The sequence below is a fragment of the Dipteris shenzhenensis genome, chromosome 6 (genome assembly GCF_047967505.1).
Source record: "Dipteris shenzhenensis isolate YYH24624 ecotype China chromosome 6, Dip_SZ_1.0, whole genome shotgun sequence".
Classification (NCBI taxonomy): Eukaryota; Viridiplantae; Streptophyta; class Polypodiopsida; order Gleicheniales; family Dipteridaceae; genus Dipteris; species Dipteris shenzhenensis.
In genome coordinates, this window is record NC_141601.1 from 31157482 (window position 1) to 31170648 (window position 13167).

Consider the following 13167-nt stretch of genomic DNA (forward strand, 5'->3'; position numbering starts at 1 on the left):
ATACACGTAGGAGCCGCAAGCAAAAAGCAGGCCGACTGGAAGCATTGAAACAGGGAGGTTTTGCAACCGTAGAGACAGGGAAGGCATGCAGTTTGGTGGCACAAAAGTAGAGAATTGCACACAAAAGAGGCCGCAGAGCTGCACCCAGACGTAGGAGTAACAGGTTTTATAGCACTAGCCATGGAGATTTTGATCCTAGCAGCTAGACCATTTCTATTATCCGGAAAAGAAATCAAGACAAGTGGTTAGACACTAAGCATGGCCATGCTTAAGGGCCATAGAGGAAAGGAGAACGTGAGGGCAAAACATTATAATGGGAGGGAAAAAGGGATTAGAAGGGGAGGGAATGAAGAGGGAGATATGGCACAAGGGGAAAGGGAGAGGGGGAAGAGAAGCATGTACATGATGGGAGGAGGAATGTAAAGATGGAGACATTAAGGGAAGAGGGGAAAGGAAGGGAAGGGGAAATCAAAGTACTAGCTAGGTGGCTTTACAAGTATGAGTGTGTCACATCAAGGAATAGCCCCCTCCTTTTATAGCCAAGAGAGGGGGTCTCTCCCAATAAATGCATCCTCCCACATGCATGGTGTGTGTGGAAAAGTCTCCCATGTGGGCTAGGTGGTTACGCACTCTCAATTGTGTGCGACAACCCTTTGCCTCATTTTTCCACATAAATGAAGCCCCATATCTCAAGTCTATGATACTCCCTTGGTCTCTCCCCAATTTTATAATACGTTCAAACCTCTAGGAGGACAAGTGGAGGGTTGGCACAAGAAATCTTGCCACCTCATCCTACTTTCCCCATTATTTAACTTGCATTCTTGGACCTTCTATACCTCCCCCACAGGGGCCTATACTTTTTTAGACAATAAAGTTTCCATAATAATGTCTTAGACAACTATATTTTGTATCCCTTTAGGGCATACATCACCACCAGCCCTCACCATTTCAGAAACTTTGGTTTTAATGGCATCCTTTGTTCTCCTAGTCAAACCATCTCCAATGGGATGATTATGATGGCCATGGTGTATGACTGCACGAGTAAGATTCACACCATCTCTACCCTCTGGCATGCAGAGTAACATTTCATAGTAACATCTCTCTAAGCAAATTGGTGGACGACAACAATGTATACATGATAAGGAGCCATATGATTCAATTGACACATTTTCTGGGGCCACTCTAATCAATCTCCCATCCCATTGTGTCTCATTATCTATCCCAATTCTTTTTTTATAACAACAAGTTGCATTTATACAATGGAGGTGACCTCCACATTCCTTTCTACGAACCACACTAGGAAATACTATATTTGTTGTAATAGGATCACTCCAAACATGACCATCAAATTTTGACTCCGTACCTTTTGTGCGATGTTTCGTTGAAGTAGCTGGTAACTCAAAGAAAACATCACCATCATAAGTAGAAGGCAAGTCATCCACAGTGACGTGCATTTCAACCTTCTCATAGGCCTCACGCAATCTGTTCTTTATAGGTAGTTGCATAATAATCTCAATGACACTATGTTGTTTGTCATTCTCAATGTTGCTAGCTGAATCATGTTTCCTTGCCTCATCATTTTTGTTGCAAATAGAGTAGAAATCTTTTTTGTTTTCGTGCACTAGAGTCTTCTGAAGTTCATTGTCATTAAGCTTGAATCTTTCTCCCTTCACAGTGAAAATATCACCAAATTGCGCATCAACATGAAACATTTTGTATCCATAGTCATGGACTTCGTATTGCAGCTCCATTCAAATCAGACCCATTATCACCAAAGTGCTGATGACAAATATGGACCCAAGTGTTGAGCTGTGCAACTCAATGACATGAAGTCCAAAGGGTGAGATCAAGAGCAGAGTGTTCGTTTCAAGAACTCATTTGAAACAAGAGTCTACCACAAGAAAAGTTGCTCTCAAATGCTTTGCACACACTGCCCATTGTTTATACTCACAGCTTTGTAAGATAGGTCTTGTGAAAGTTGGCACAAGTGTGACAATGGTACTGAACCATGATGTAAATTTTAGCCATCATATTAAATGATCACTCATCATTGCTGCATTCTCATTAGCAATCAAATTCGTATGATAATCATTATAAGTCATGGTTCCTATTAACATCATGGTTTGGTAGCATTTCTATAGCCAGTATGTCGTCCCATCATGGTGAATAAAATAAACACATTGATTGTAATGATTTGAAATAATAAAGATGATAAAATAAATGAATTTTTGTGTGGTAAGGAGTGCTAGCTAATAAAGAGACAAGGTTAAGTACTTGGGTCAGGCGAGGACATGTGGTAGTCCCTTGCTAGCAAAGGTGTTCTTTATCATGAAAGAGGGATGCCAATTCCTACAAATATCAATGCTACTATTTGAGCTTTGCAAATGTGGAAATTAAAGGCCAATAGACCCCATTCGTCGACGAAAGGGGTCTATTGGCCTTTAATTTTCATGAGAGACCTTAAGAAAATTACTCAGGGGGGTCACTATGTATAAACCCTCTATATCACGTGCGTTCAAGGCCTATATTTAAAGTCCTTTATCTGTAAAACATTTCATTAATAAAATGTACCCCTTTTCTATACAAATCTGTAAATTTGTTTCAAAACTATTTTAAATAGTCCCTTATGTATATTTATTTCTGTAAATTTTAGAAATAAAAAAATTCCTTCTGTTGAACTCATGTGATAGGGTTACATATGATGAGTGACCCCCCCGAGGAAAATTAAAGGCCAATAGACCCCTTTTGTCAACGAAAGTGGTCTATTGGCCTTTAATTTTCATGAGAGCCCTTAAGAAAATTAAAGGCCAATAGACCCCTTTCATCGACGAAAGGGGTCTATTGGCCTTTAATTTTCACGAGAGCCCTTAAGAAAATTAAAGACCAATAGACCCCTTTCATCAACAAAAGGGGTCTATTGGCCTTTAATTTTCATGAGAGCCCCATCATCTCATCAAGTTCAGCTTCAATTAGCAGCATCACGATCAAGCTTCAGGTATTTTCTATTTTGAAGACTCTTGGGCTTTCTTTGTATGCTATTGAAGTAATGTTGGGACTTAATTGACCTTGTAAGTCTATTCTATGCCATGCAATGACTTATTTTTTTAAATGCATTTTTGTCACATTGGCAGGATGGTAAAAATAAGAACTTCTGAGAGGAGGGGGAGAGGTGGAAGAGGAGAACGAGGAGGCAGGAGGGGTGGAAGGACAAGTAGCAAGAGAAGTTTGCAAGTGGAATCTACACCAAATTTAGAGATTCAAAAAGAGGTTGAAATTGGAGTTGAAGAGGATAAGGAGATGGAAGACTTTGAAGACACGACTATAATTATGGAGGAATCTTCTAAGAAGAGAAAGAAAGAGGATAAACAACTGGATGAGGAGTTTGAGCAAGAGTTTCCTACTGCACTTGATATTGGCCAGGGGAAGGATGTTATTGAATCTCTTGCAATCAATCCTGGAAAGATTGCTCCCTTGATCCCATTATGTCATTGTGTTGTAAACACAAGAGTGAGAGGCCTACGAACTGATATGGATAGCCTAAAGCAAGCTCTAGAGGTAGAAAAATATATTCAATAGAAAGGAATGTTTATTTTATCTACAACACTTCCTAATGGTGTTTCACAAGAGGTGACAGATGAAATTGAACAATCATGGGATTCTTGTTGGAGGGATGTAAATGTAGAATTTGAGGCACAGATTGTTGATGATGCTGATTGGCCATTTTTGTCTCGAAAGATGTTTTTTGTGTGGCAGCAAAATCACCGTACTGTTGCATGGATGTCTCTAATTGAAAAGAAATTCAAGACATCAAAGGCATGGCATATTCGAGTTTTAGCAAGTTTTATTACTTCAGAGAAAGAAACAGAAATGAAGCTAATAGCTGCTCTTCAAAGGTTCAATCTGTAAGTGCGAGTTCTTACTTATATGTGTTACCTTTTTTCGAGCTTTTAAGGGTTTTGTGAACAATTCTTAATATGTTTGAAGCTATATATTTTTTATTTTTCAGCCTTAATGAAATAGCAATTATTAAAACAAATCTCAAGGATTATTTGTACAACACGTAGACAATGTGTTCATGTGATGAGAATGAGTACTTATCACTTTTTTCTGAGGAAGAAAAAAGGACACTTGAAAAGCATAGGGCAAATGAAAGCAGTAAAGGATCAAGTACTTGGTATCCTTTGACATCTCTAATGCTAGGGAGAATGGTATTTGCAGTAAGTTTCATACCATTTGTCATGGATGTCTTTTGAATTAGAACTAACTAATTCATTGTACTCATTCATTTCTTTGGAATATATTTTAGCCACTATACAAGCAAGATTATGAGGCAAAGCTAAAGGAACTTCAGCCAAATTTGAGTGTTGCTAATATGGAGAAAGCACTTAAAAGTATTCGAAAGGATGTGAATCTCAAGTATGGTCGAAAAATGATCAAGGTATGGTTAATTTAATGATTCTTAACATAAAGTTGATTTTTTAAAGTGCATGTATTGTTTATATGTAGATTTTGTCTATTGTCACATTGGAAGATTGGTTTAATATCTTCTGGAGCCTCTCATTTGATGATAAATCATCCATTGTCACATTGGAAAAGTTGTATACCATCTCCATTGCAAAAGTGTCAAAGGAGACACAACTAGCAACCCTCAGAATCTTAGGGTCAGATTCAAATTTGAGAACAAGTTATGGGATGCCAAAAGCTGATAGAGAATTCATAAAGTGGATGGCAAAAGAGGCATGGATGGATCAGTTGCTTTATGAATCTGAGAGGTTACTCTCTCAAGTCTTGGTTGCTAGTCAACAAGCTAGCTTTGTGCTTCCTCAAGATCCTATGTTGAGAGAGTATTTTGGGGAAATACAAGCAATGAACATACTTGAACTTTATGAAGATTTAAAGGATTCAATGACTATTGCTACAGCTGCAACAGGACAAATGGAGATGACGAGGGCATCTCGACGATTGGTATTTAGGTAAGAAATACATTTTTTTTCCTTTTCAATTAAAAAATCCATCCTTAAGTATTTCGCTTTTGTACTAAGACTCTTATTGTATGCAGATTCTTCCAATACTTACAAGCTGTTGGTAAGATTGAAAAATTGTTTTCCATCTGTCGAGTATGGACAAAAATTCAGGACTTAAAATTCTGTATGTACTCTCCAAACATGATAGAAAAAGAAGGGAAGCAAGTGCTCTCTGAGTGGGAGAGAAAGAACTACCCGTGGTGGCTCGATATGAAAAAAGGATGTTGCATCGAGGAGAAGGTAGAGCTGTACACATAGTATAAAAAGGGAGAGATGGGTTCATCAAGCTCAAATTCAGTCCACAAGGATGATGCAGTCATTGAGGTTCAAAAAACACTTGAGAAGATGACTAAAAAGGACAAGGATTCAAGTATGGAACTAAAGAAGGGTGGTAGGCCACCAAAAAATCCTGGTACTAATAATGGTAAGTTCTCTTGATCTTTTTTCAAGCTGTTATTTGTTTGTGTAACATATGTTGTTATCACTTTGTGTCTTTACATATGTGGTGTGGATACAGATATGCAGGTACTGCAGTCTACACCCATTTTGAAAGGTACATTCCATTGACCTCTCTAACTTTGAATCGGAGTGGCACATGTGATGCTTCATATTGCAAGGTTTGGTGCTATGATTATGTCAAGTTTAGGAAGCAATTGTTTGTCTCAAACTTCACACAAGCCTATATAGACATGAAGGAATACTTTGTGGGTCTTGGAGGTGAAAGAAAAACAAGAAATGGTAAGAGTGTTGCTTGGGTGGCAGATTTTGTCATTCTTGATCTACCTACATAGCTAGAAGCTCTTGGAGTAGAGGATTCCACATCTCCATCTTGGAATTTATTAACAGAGGACCATGTATGCTACTCCTTACTAGTAGCGGCCACAGTTGTTTCAGATTCTAGCTGGATCCTAGTTATGTGTGCTCCTCATGTTCTTCATTTAGTTGAGCATTATGCTAGGATCAGTAGATTGGAGTTTGCATGTCGAATGTACATGCAATGCTTGGATGCATATTGTACAATCAAAGTTGGTGGTATTGATCATAAGGTGAGAAAATTGTCTTACAATGACCTGTTGAAAGAATTTATGCTCTTGTATAATGAAATGGCTTGTACTAAGCATAAGTTTAATTCTTTTCTTGTCTTTAGGTGGATGTTGTGGTTTTATGCCTTCTTCATCGGGTTGGTATGTCTTGTGTTTGTAATCCTAGAAATGCTTTCGTGGTTGGTACCAAATTGGGCATTGCTTTTGGAAGTAGTTTGTTTCATCATTATTTACCAACAAGTGAGCAGACTATAAAGCATGGAGAGAGTATTCCATGGAGAGGTGCATTGGAGAAGGCTCCATGCATGATGTTGTACTTCTTGGAGTTGTTGTGTCCAATTTCTGGACATGTGGTGGACTTAGGTGCTGGGACTGGTTCTATGCAAAAAGCATGCGTGCATTCTGGGAGAGCATGCTTATCTATTGAGAATGATCCTAACATTTGCAATTCTATATTGCAACCATTTTTGGATGGATAGAAAGGAAAGGGAAATGTGTTAAGCAACTATGGGACTCTAAATGAGTCCAAAGATGTGGAAATGGTTGTTAATCTTCCAGATGACTAGTAAGTATGTTACTCTCGTGTTTTATCTTTTTAAACCTATTTGTTGGATAATATTATTATCAATGAGGCATTGATATTGATTGATCTATTTTAGCTTTTTGCCTTCTTATGCAGGTGCTATGGCTAAGATGATGTGTAATGACATTGCATTCAATGCCCCCATCAAAGAGAGAAGGGCATCATCGCAATATCTATGTGGATGACATCAGTAAAGAAGATTGAGTGACATGAGTTTTCCCTTCAAGCAATTCATTTTGCTTGTGATGCCCTAGTATTGAACATGCATAACTTTTGTGGTGTCTTGCACCTATTTCATTTGTTAGAGATGTAGTAATCATATTGATATTAATCTCAATATCGCATATTCAATTTTGAGCATGTTGGTTTCATAAAACTTTTTCTATTTGCTAGAGATGTGACAATCATGTCATATCTTAGCTAAGGTTTGCATGTTAAAACTATGAGTTGTGTACAAATGATCATCATGGTGAATTGAATCTTAAAGTATCTCCTTGATGCAACTAATAAATGTTTCGGCATAGATGCATGCAAATTTGCACCCTAAATTCTTCACCATGTGACTTGCAATCATTTCATCGATAAATCACTATCTATCATGATAGTATGAATGATGGATGATATAGGTGGAGGGTGTTGAAATCTCGTTGAAATGAAGTAGACATGAAAAGTAGTTTTGTGAATAAAGGGATCTTATAAGCCCTGAATACTATTGGAAAGAAATGTAATTAAATGTATATAGCATCTTTGTGGGGTAGTTTTATGACTAAAGGGTGTGTGATGTTATGATAAAATTGTCTACGAAATCACAATATAGGCCATGCATAGAAAAATGTGCTCAGACCAAGACGCTCAGAGAAAAGACGTACCCGTTGAATGTGAAGAGGGATTTTCTCTTACCTTCTTCTCTCATCCCATAGAATTTGACCATGGCTCTCTACAATTTCTCTACATCCACGTAAACATTATTGAAAGCATTCATCTCAAACGTTTGGATGTCAGATTTCTTTTTACTCTTCCAAGTCATTGTGCCACTTACATAATGGTATCATCCAAGCTTTTCTCTAGCACATTGGTTTGTTTCTTGACGTGCAAGCCTTATAGACCACGGTGTTGGCAATGGCATTGTAGATATCTTATACTTTTCCTCCATAGCAAACTTGAAAATTTTAAAAATAGAGTTGTAAGCTTCACGACTTACACCAGTAGCATCACAGGCTCCAAGCACCTCCTTTCCTTGGACGAGGCCCTTGAAATCCTTCATTACCTCTCTAGCAACTTGTTTACGTAGCCCTTTTTGTCTAGGGTCCTTCAACACTTCCATGACATCACTTGGCTTTATTAAACTTCTTAGAACATATGAAGGATCACTATCATCCATTTCCATTGTTCCCACCACATCCTCCATGAAATTCCTAAAGTAGAGTACAAATGAGTCTTAGTGGAAAGAATGCAACACCACAAATATTTTGGGGCAAGAAATTTCGTTGAAAATTTGGGGAATTAATCTTGCAGCCCGTATTCTCCTCTTTCGGACACCACTGTTGGTTGACAATGCATCCATAGATTGCAATTGTCTTTTCCTCTCCTTTAGTCTCAAAGGTGTTCCCTTTAACTTTTGTACTCATTCTATCGACTTCTCTCGTTTCTTCTCCATAGCATGTTGAACTTGGCCATAGATAGACCTTTCCAAATCTTGTTTGCTTTCATCAAGCTTTTGCAATTGGAGATCCTGCATACTATTATGCATTGCCACAATAGTAATATTTCCCAAATGTGCAAGTTCTTCTGCTTGGGCTCTCTGCACCTCGCTTGCTTGCATAGCCAATGTCTAAGAATGGTTCAATCGATTGCAATAACCGAGCAATCCAGTATGTCCCTTGCCAACAAACCGAACAACATCATGCACTGTATGAAAAGAAGGACTCTTTTGGGTGGCAGGGTCTAAAGGATACAAGTTTCCATCCACCCAAAGGTCAAGATGCTTCTTCCCTTGCAATCGAAGACTGTGGAGCACACTTTGAGGAGTTCCACTATATCCCAAAGAGCGTGTGCTTGCATATTCTTCCTCCAGTTGTAGGTTCACATGGTACTTGTTGGATATGTCCTCGAATGGTGCCATGAGTACTCAAAGAGAGGTATCAATAATGCAAGCTAAAATGTAGGGGGAGCTGGCAAAGATGGAGCAATGAGAGGGAGAGAGTAGCAAGGAAGAGGGAGGAGGAGAAGCAGATGAGGGCAAGAGGAAGAGGAGGAGAAGAGTAGGGCGACAGGTGTAGAAGGGAGGGAAGGAGCTACTGTAGAAGGGAGGAGGAGGGGAGAGATGCTACAGGAGGGAGGAGGAGGGGAGAGATTGTACAGGAGGGAGGAGTAGAGGAGAGTGATCCTGGGCGACTGGAGAAGGAGGGGAGAGGAAGAAGGGAGGAGGAGCCAGAAGGAGGAGGAGGAGGGGAGAGGGAGGAGGGAGGAGGAGGAGCAAGATGGAGGAGGGGAGACGAGGAGGGAGGGGGAGGGAGGGAGAGGGAGAGGGAGAGGGAGAGGGAGGAGGAGGAGGGAGGGAGGGAGAGCGAGGGAGGGAGGGAGAGAGAGAGAGGGAGGGAGGGAGATTCGAAATTTGAAATTCAAATTTCAAAAAGTGGCCCCCTCTCCTTATTGATGGGGGGGGAGGTGGGCTCAAATGTGAGCTTAATCCACCTAGGTTGGGCTCGTTAGGCCTGTTTGGGACCCTCCAAGCCCCTTACATTAGACCACTAAGCATTCCCTAATCCATTCCTTATGAGGCCCTTTTGAGACCCCAATTCTCCCCTAATGCAGGAGAGAACTCCCTGAATGGGCGAGATCATCCGCGCTCCAGTGGGTACCTAAGGGACATATCATAAGACACCTCGGGGTCCCCATCGGGGTGGGGATCATAGTCCGACAAAGGTTTATGTGGTGGTGGCCAAAGTTCAAAGCCAAGATTGATGCTTGGGTGAAAATGCCTTTAAGTATGCTAGGAAGACGCATGGTCATGAAACATATCTTGGCCCCACATCTTGTCAGTTTGTGCTTTCTTTGAAACCCACTTGGGGATGATTGAAAAGGAGTTGAGAGCTTTCATTTGGAAGAGAACCAAATGGAAATGGCTCTCTTGGTCTATCCTCTGTGCCCCTAAAAAGCAAGGTGGATTCGGAATTCTAGATCTGAGTAGGCACTCCACAGCCTTTCTGATGAAGTTGTGGGTTCAGTTTCTTGACTCTAAGGAACCATGGGCAGGATTCATCGAGGATGCAATTCAGAGATCGCCAGTCAGTCATTTCTCGGGTATGGACATGTGGACTAAAGTCTTCTCAATAGCCCCACTCACGCTGAAATCCAGCCTCTTTAGCAGGCTGGTGACAGTGCGGAAGGAAGGTATCACCTTGCTATAGTGGAAGGGCCTTCCCGCAAGTATTGCTGATTATTCCCTCAAACTCTTGATGTGGTGGCAGACGGCTTATTGGCCAGGAGGCAGCTGCTTCGTAGTGGGAAATGAGGCCTTAGCAGGTTCTCTTCACTCAAAGGGTTTGCACAGCTGGGAGGATCTGTGGGACCCTCAGACAAAAGACTGGCAATACTTGGCAAACTTGCTCAAAGTGGACTTTTGCCTCTCCCTTGCTGAGCTGGTATTTCTATCAGAAATACTGTGTAGAATCCCGGCAGACTGGCCGACCAATGTAAACCCCTCCCAGGCATCAGTTCCAGAAGAATGGGAATGGGGGTTAGGATTACCCATTAACAACATCCCTGCTAAGCAGATGGACAAGCTGATTGCTTACAAGGAGGATTGGCATTAGAGATATAATGAAAGATGGCTGAGGGAGGACGGGGAGCTTAACTGGAAAGGCAGATTCAAGCGGGTATGGAAAGCCTCACCCTGCTAAGCAGATGGACAAGCTGATTGCTTACAAGGAGGATTGGCATTAGAGATATAATGAAAGATGGCTGAGGGAGGACGGGGAGCTTAACTGGAAAGGCAGATTCAAGCGGGTATGGAAAGCCTCACCCTATAGTAGAGTCAACTTCTTCCTTTGGAGGATAGTAGGGGGCCATTTCCCAGTGGGAAGCCATGTTCCATGGTTGAATGTCGATGACAGGTGCAAATTCTGCAGGTCCGCTGCTGAAACTCTCACGCACTTATTCTGGGGGTGCCCGTGGGTTCGAAATCTGTGGGGTCTAGTCCATGCATGGTGTGCCAAGACCCTGGGGTTTGAGTTTATCTCCAAGGGAGCTGCCATTTCCGGGGCTGACCTTGGTCTAGACAAGTCTTTCCTATGGGATGTCATTAGGCACACAATGCTCCATAGGATTTGGCTAGCTCGCTATGAGGCCTCGATCAATAGCACTATGGTGTTCTTGTTACCATGTAAGAAGGCAGTTTTGGATATTGCCTCCCAGACTAGATGCTTGATTGTCAGCTGGCCCAATCAGGCTGTTAAAGCTCGACTTGAGAGCATTTTGTATGAGTTGTCATTTGCTAACTTCTGAGTAAATTTATAAAAAAAAGAAAAGTAGACCTCTTTCAATTTTTTAAAAAAAAAAGTGATGGTGGAGCCATTTCAGGACCCAATCTCGACGGCGTATGCTATATTTGAAAACCAAAGGTCTACGAGCAGTAAAGGAGAGCGACCACAAGACTTGAACAGTCAAACATGAAGATCAATCAAACTGCACTTCACTTCATTCACGCCAGCACGCTCTTCGAAGCTTTGAAGACGTAGTTTATAGTTGAAGGGACAGAGAGGGTGGAGCAACTTTGGAGGGAGAACCCAAGTCCTGTGAACCCAAGCGTTTGAAAAGGACACGACTTGCACAGACGAACAATATGAACATCAATCAGAGATAGCACCAGCGATCCATGAACGGGAAATGCAATTACTTGGAACAAACTTCACGTCAATGCCACCCTTCACAAAAAAGAGAGCCTGGCTGCCACCCTGGGATCCGCATGGGTAGAAAAGAGTGAAGTAAACCTTCCCAAGCTCCGCAAACCAGTTTTCAAGCACTCCCTGAAATACACTGCGCTTGAGTCACTTGCTTGCCTACGCCTCGTCACTCTTTCATCTACGCCTGAACCACTCGCCAAGCTCCGCATCAATGTTTCAGCCTGATGTTATTTCTACGCCATGATTTATTATGTTCATTTGATGCATTTCAGCAGCTTTGTGCTGTTGTTCATGAAAGCGGAAATCTTATGGCAGTGAAGCTTTGGACAGCGAGGGACACAACGTTTGGGCAGCCATCAGAACTAGCTGGTTACAAGAAATACACTATACATGACAACAATATCTACAATATCGACTAGTTTATTCATAGCTCATCGATTCCCCGACAGCAAGCTCTCATGAGGTGTGAAGCACCATTTCAGCGAAATCCTCACACCCTCCAACTGGATTAACCATGTTGAATATTTGCTGGACGGAAGCAGCTATTTCTTCGGCCGTTGAGATGTGTTCTATGTTCACCTGAATGAACGCAAGTTAGTGACATCATGTTTCAAATCATGTACAGGCGATAACAATGACATGTAGATGGAGTTTTGTTTTACCTTTATACTGAAAGAGTATAACACTGTGTGCTCGATAGTGGTGACGTTGGTGTGGACGATATTGAACTGCAAATTCTCTAGTGCTGCAATTGTATGAAGTAATTGGCTGGGTCTTCTCTGGGTCAAGATTTTGATTATGGCATCGCAACCCACAAGCTTCACCTCTATATCTACCACTGGTGACTTCACTTCTGCTACATCCTCCCTTAAGGGTTCAAATAGGGTATCCAAAATTTTTGCATCATTTGGTTGAGGATAGCAACCCTGCTGGCTAGCAAGTGGTTGCAATATCAAACCACTATTCATTTGGTTTGTCCTTGAACCATCAGAAAAAAGTCGCCTCCTCTTTTGTGACTCCAGGCACTGCAATAGCTGCTCTAGTTCCTTTACAAACTCGATGGCACCACCTATAATAGAAGCTTGATCACCCTGCATGAGTTCAACCTTCAAATATCTGATCTAAGCATTTGATTTCTAATAAAATTTAACCTAACTTTGTAAGGCAACCGAAGTTGATGGCCTCAAAACAAGGACTTACATACCCTTTGTACATACGAACTTGGCATCAGCGCACGTAGCACCCTGAGATGCTCATTCATTTGCCTACGACGGTTACGCTCCACTGCAATGTGAGTCATCCTCTGGCTCTCTATTTCCTCCATATTTTTGCAACTTCTTGGGCGCTTTCTCTTAGGCTTCTGTGTTAATTGCGAATGATTCATCCGTGCGCTAGAGTATGACAGTCCCTTTCCATGAGGATCATCTGAATAGAGAAGAGTATGATCAACTAACTGTGTGTGGGAAGCTTGCATATACATATGCTCCGGTAGCATGAGCTCCGTTTCAACGAGACCATGTGTGATCTTTCGTCCGTCATGATGGTGCACGTGTGCATCATCCTTATCAAATTCAGTTCTTGAAATAGTGGGAGTTAAAGAATATTCAATGCAC

General features: G+C 41.3%; 1 protein-coding gene and 1 pseudogene across 1 annotated transcript; one reads left to right on the forward strand and one right to left on the reverse strand.

The window, feature by feature from the left end:
• The first annotated feature begins 3132 nt into the window (after positions 1 to 3132).
• On the forward strand, positions 3133 to 3906 carry LOC147901054 (uncharacterized; annotated as a pseudogene).
• An 8104-nt stretch (positions 3907 to 12010) lies between these two features.
• On the reverse strand, positions 12011 to 12938 carry LOC147901055 (transcription factor FAMA-like). Its single transcript, XM_087376424.1, has 3 exons — positions 12759 to 12938; positions 12217 to 12645; positions 12011 to 12133 (listed from the first exon to the last, which is right to left on the reverse strand). Exons 1-3 carry the CDS (start codon positions 12936 to 12938, stop codon positions 12011 to 12013), a joined length of 732 nt encoding a protein of 243 aa, XP_087232550.1.
• Between the last annotated feature and the right edge of the window lie 229 nt (positions 12939 to 13167).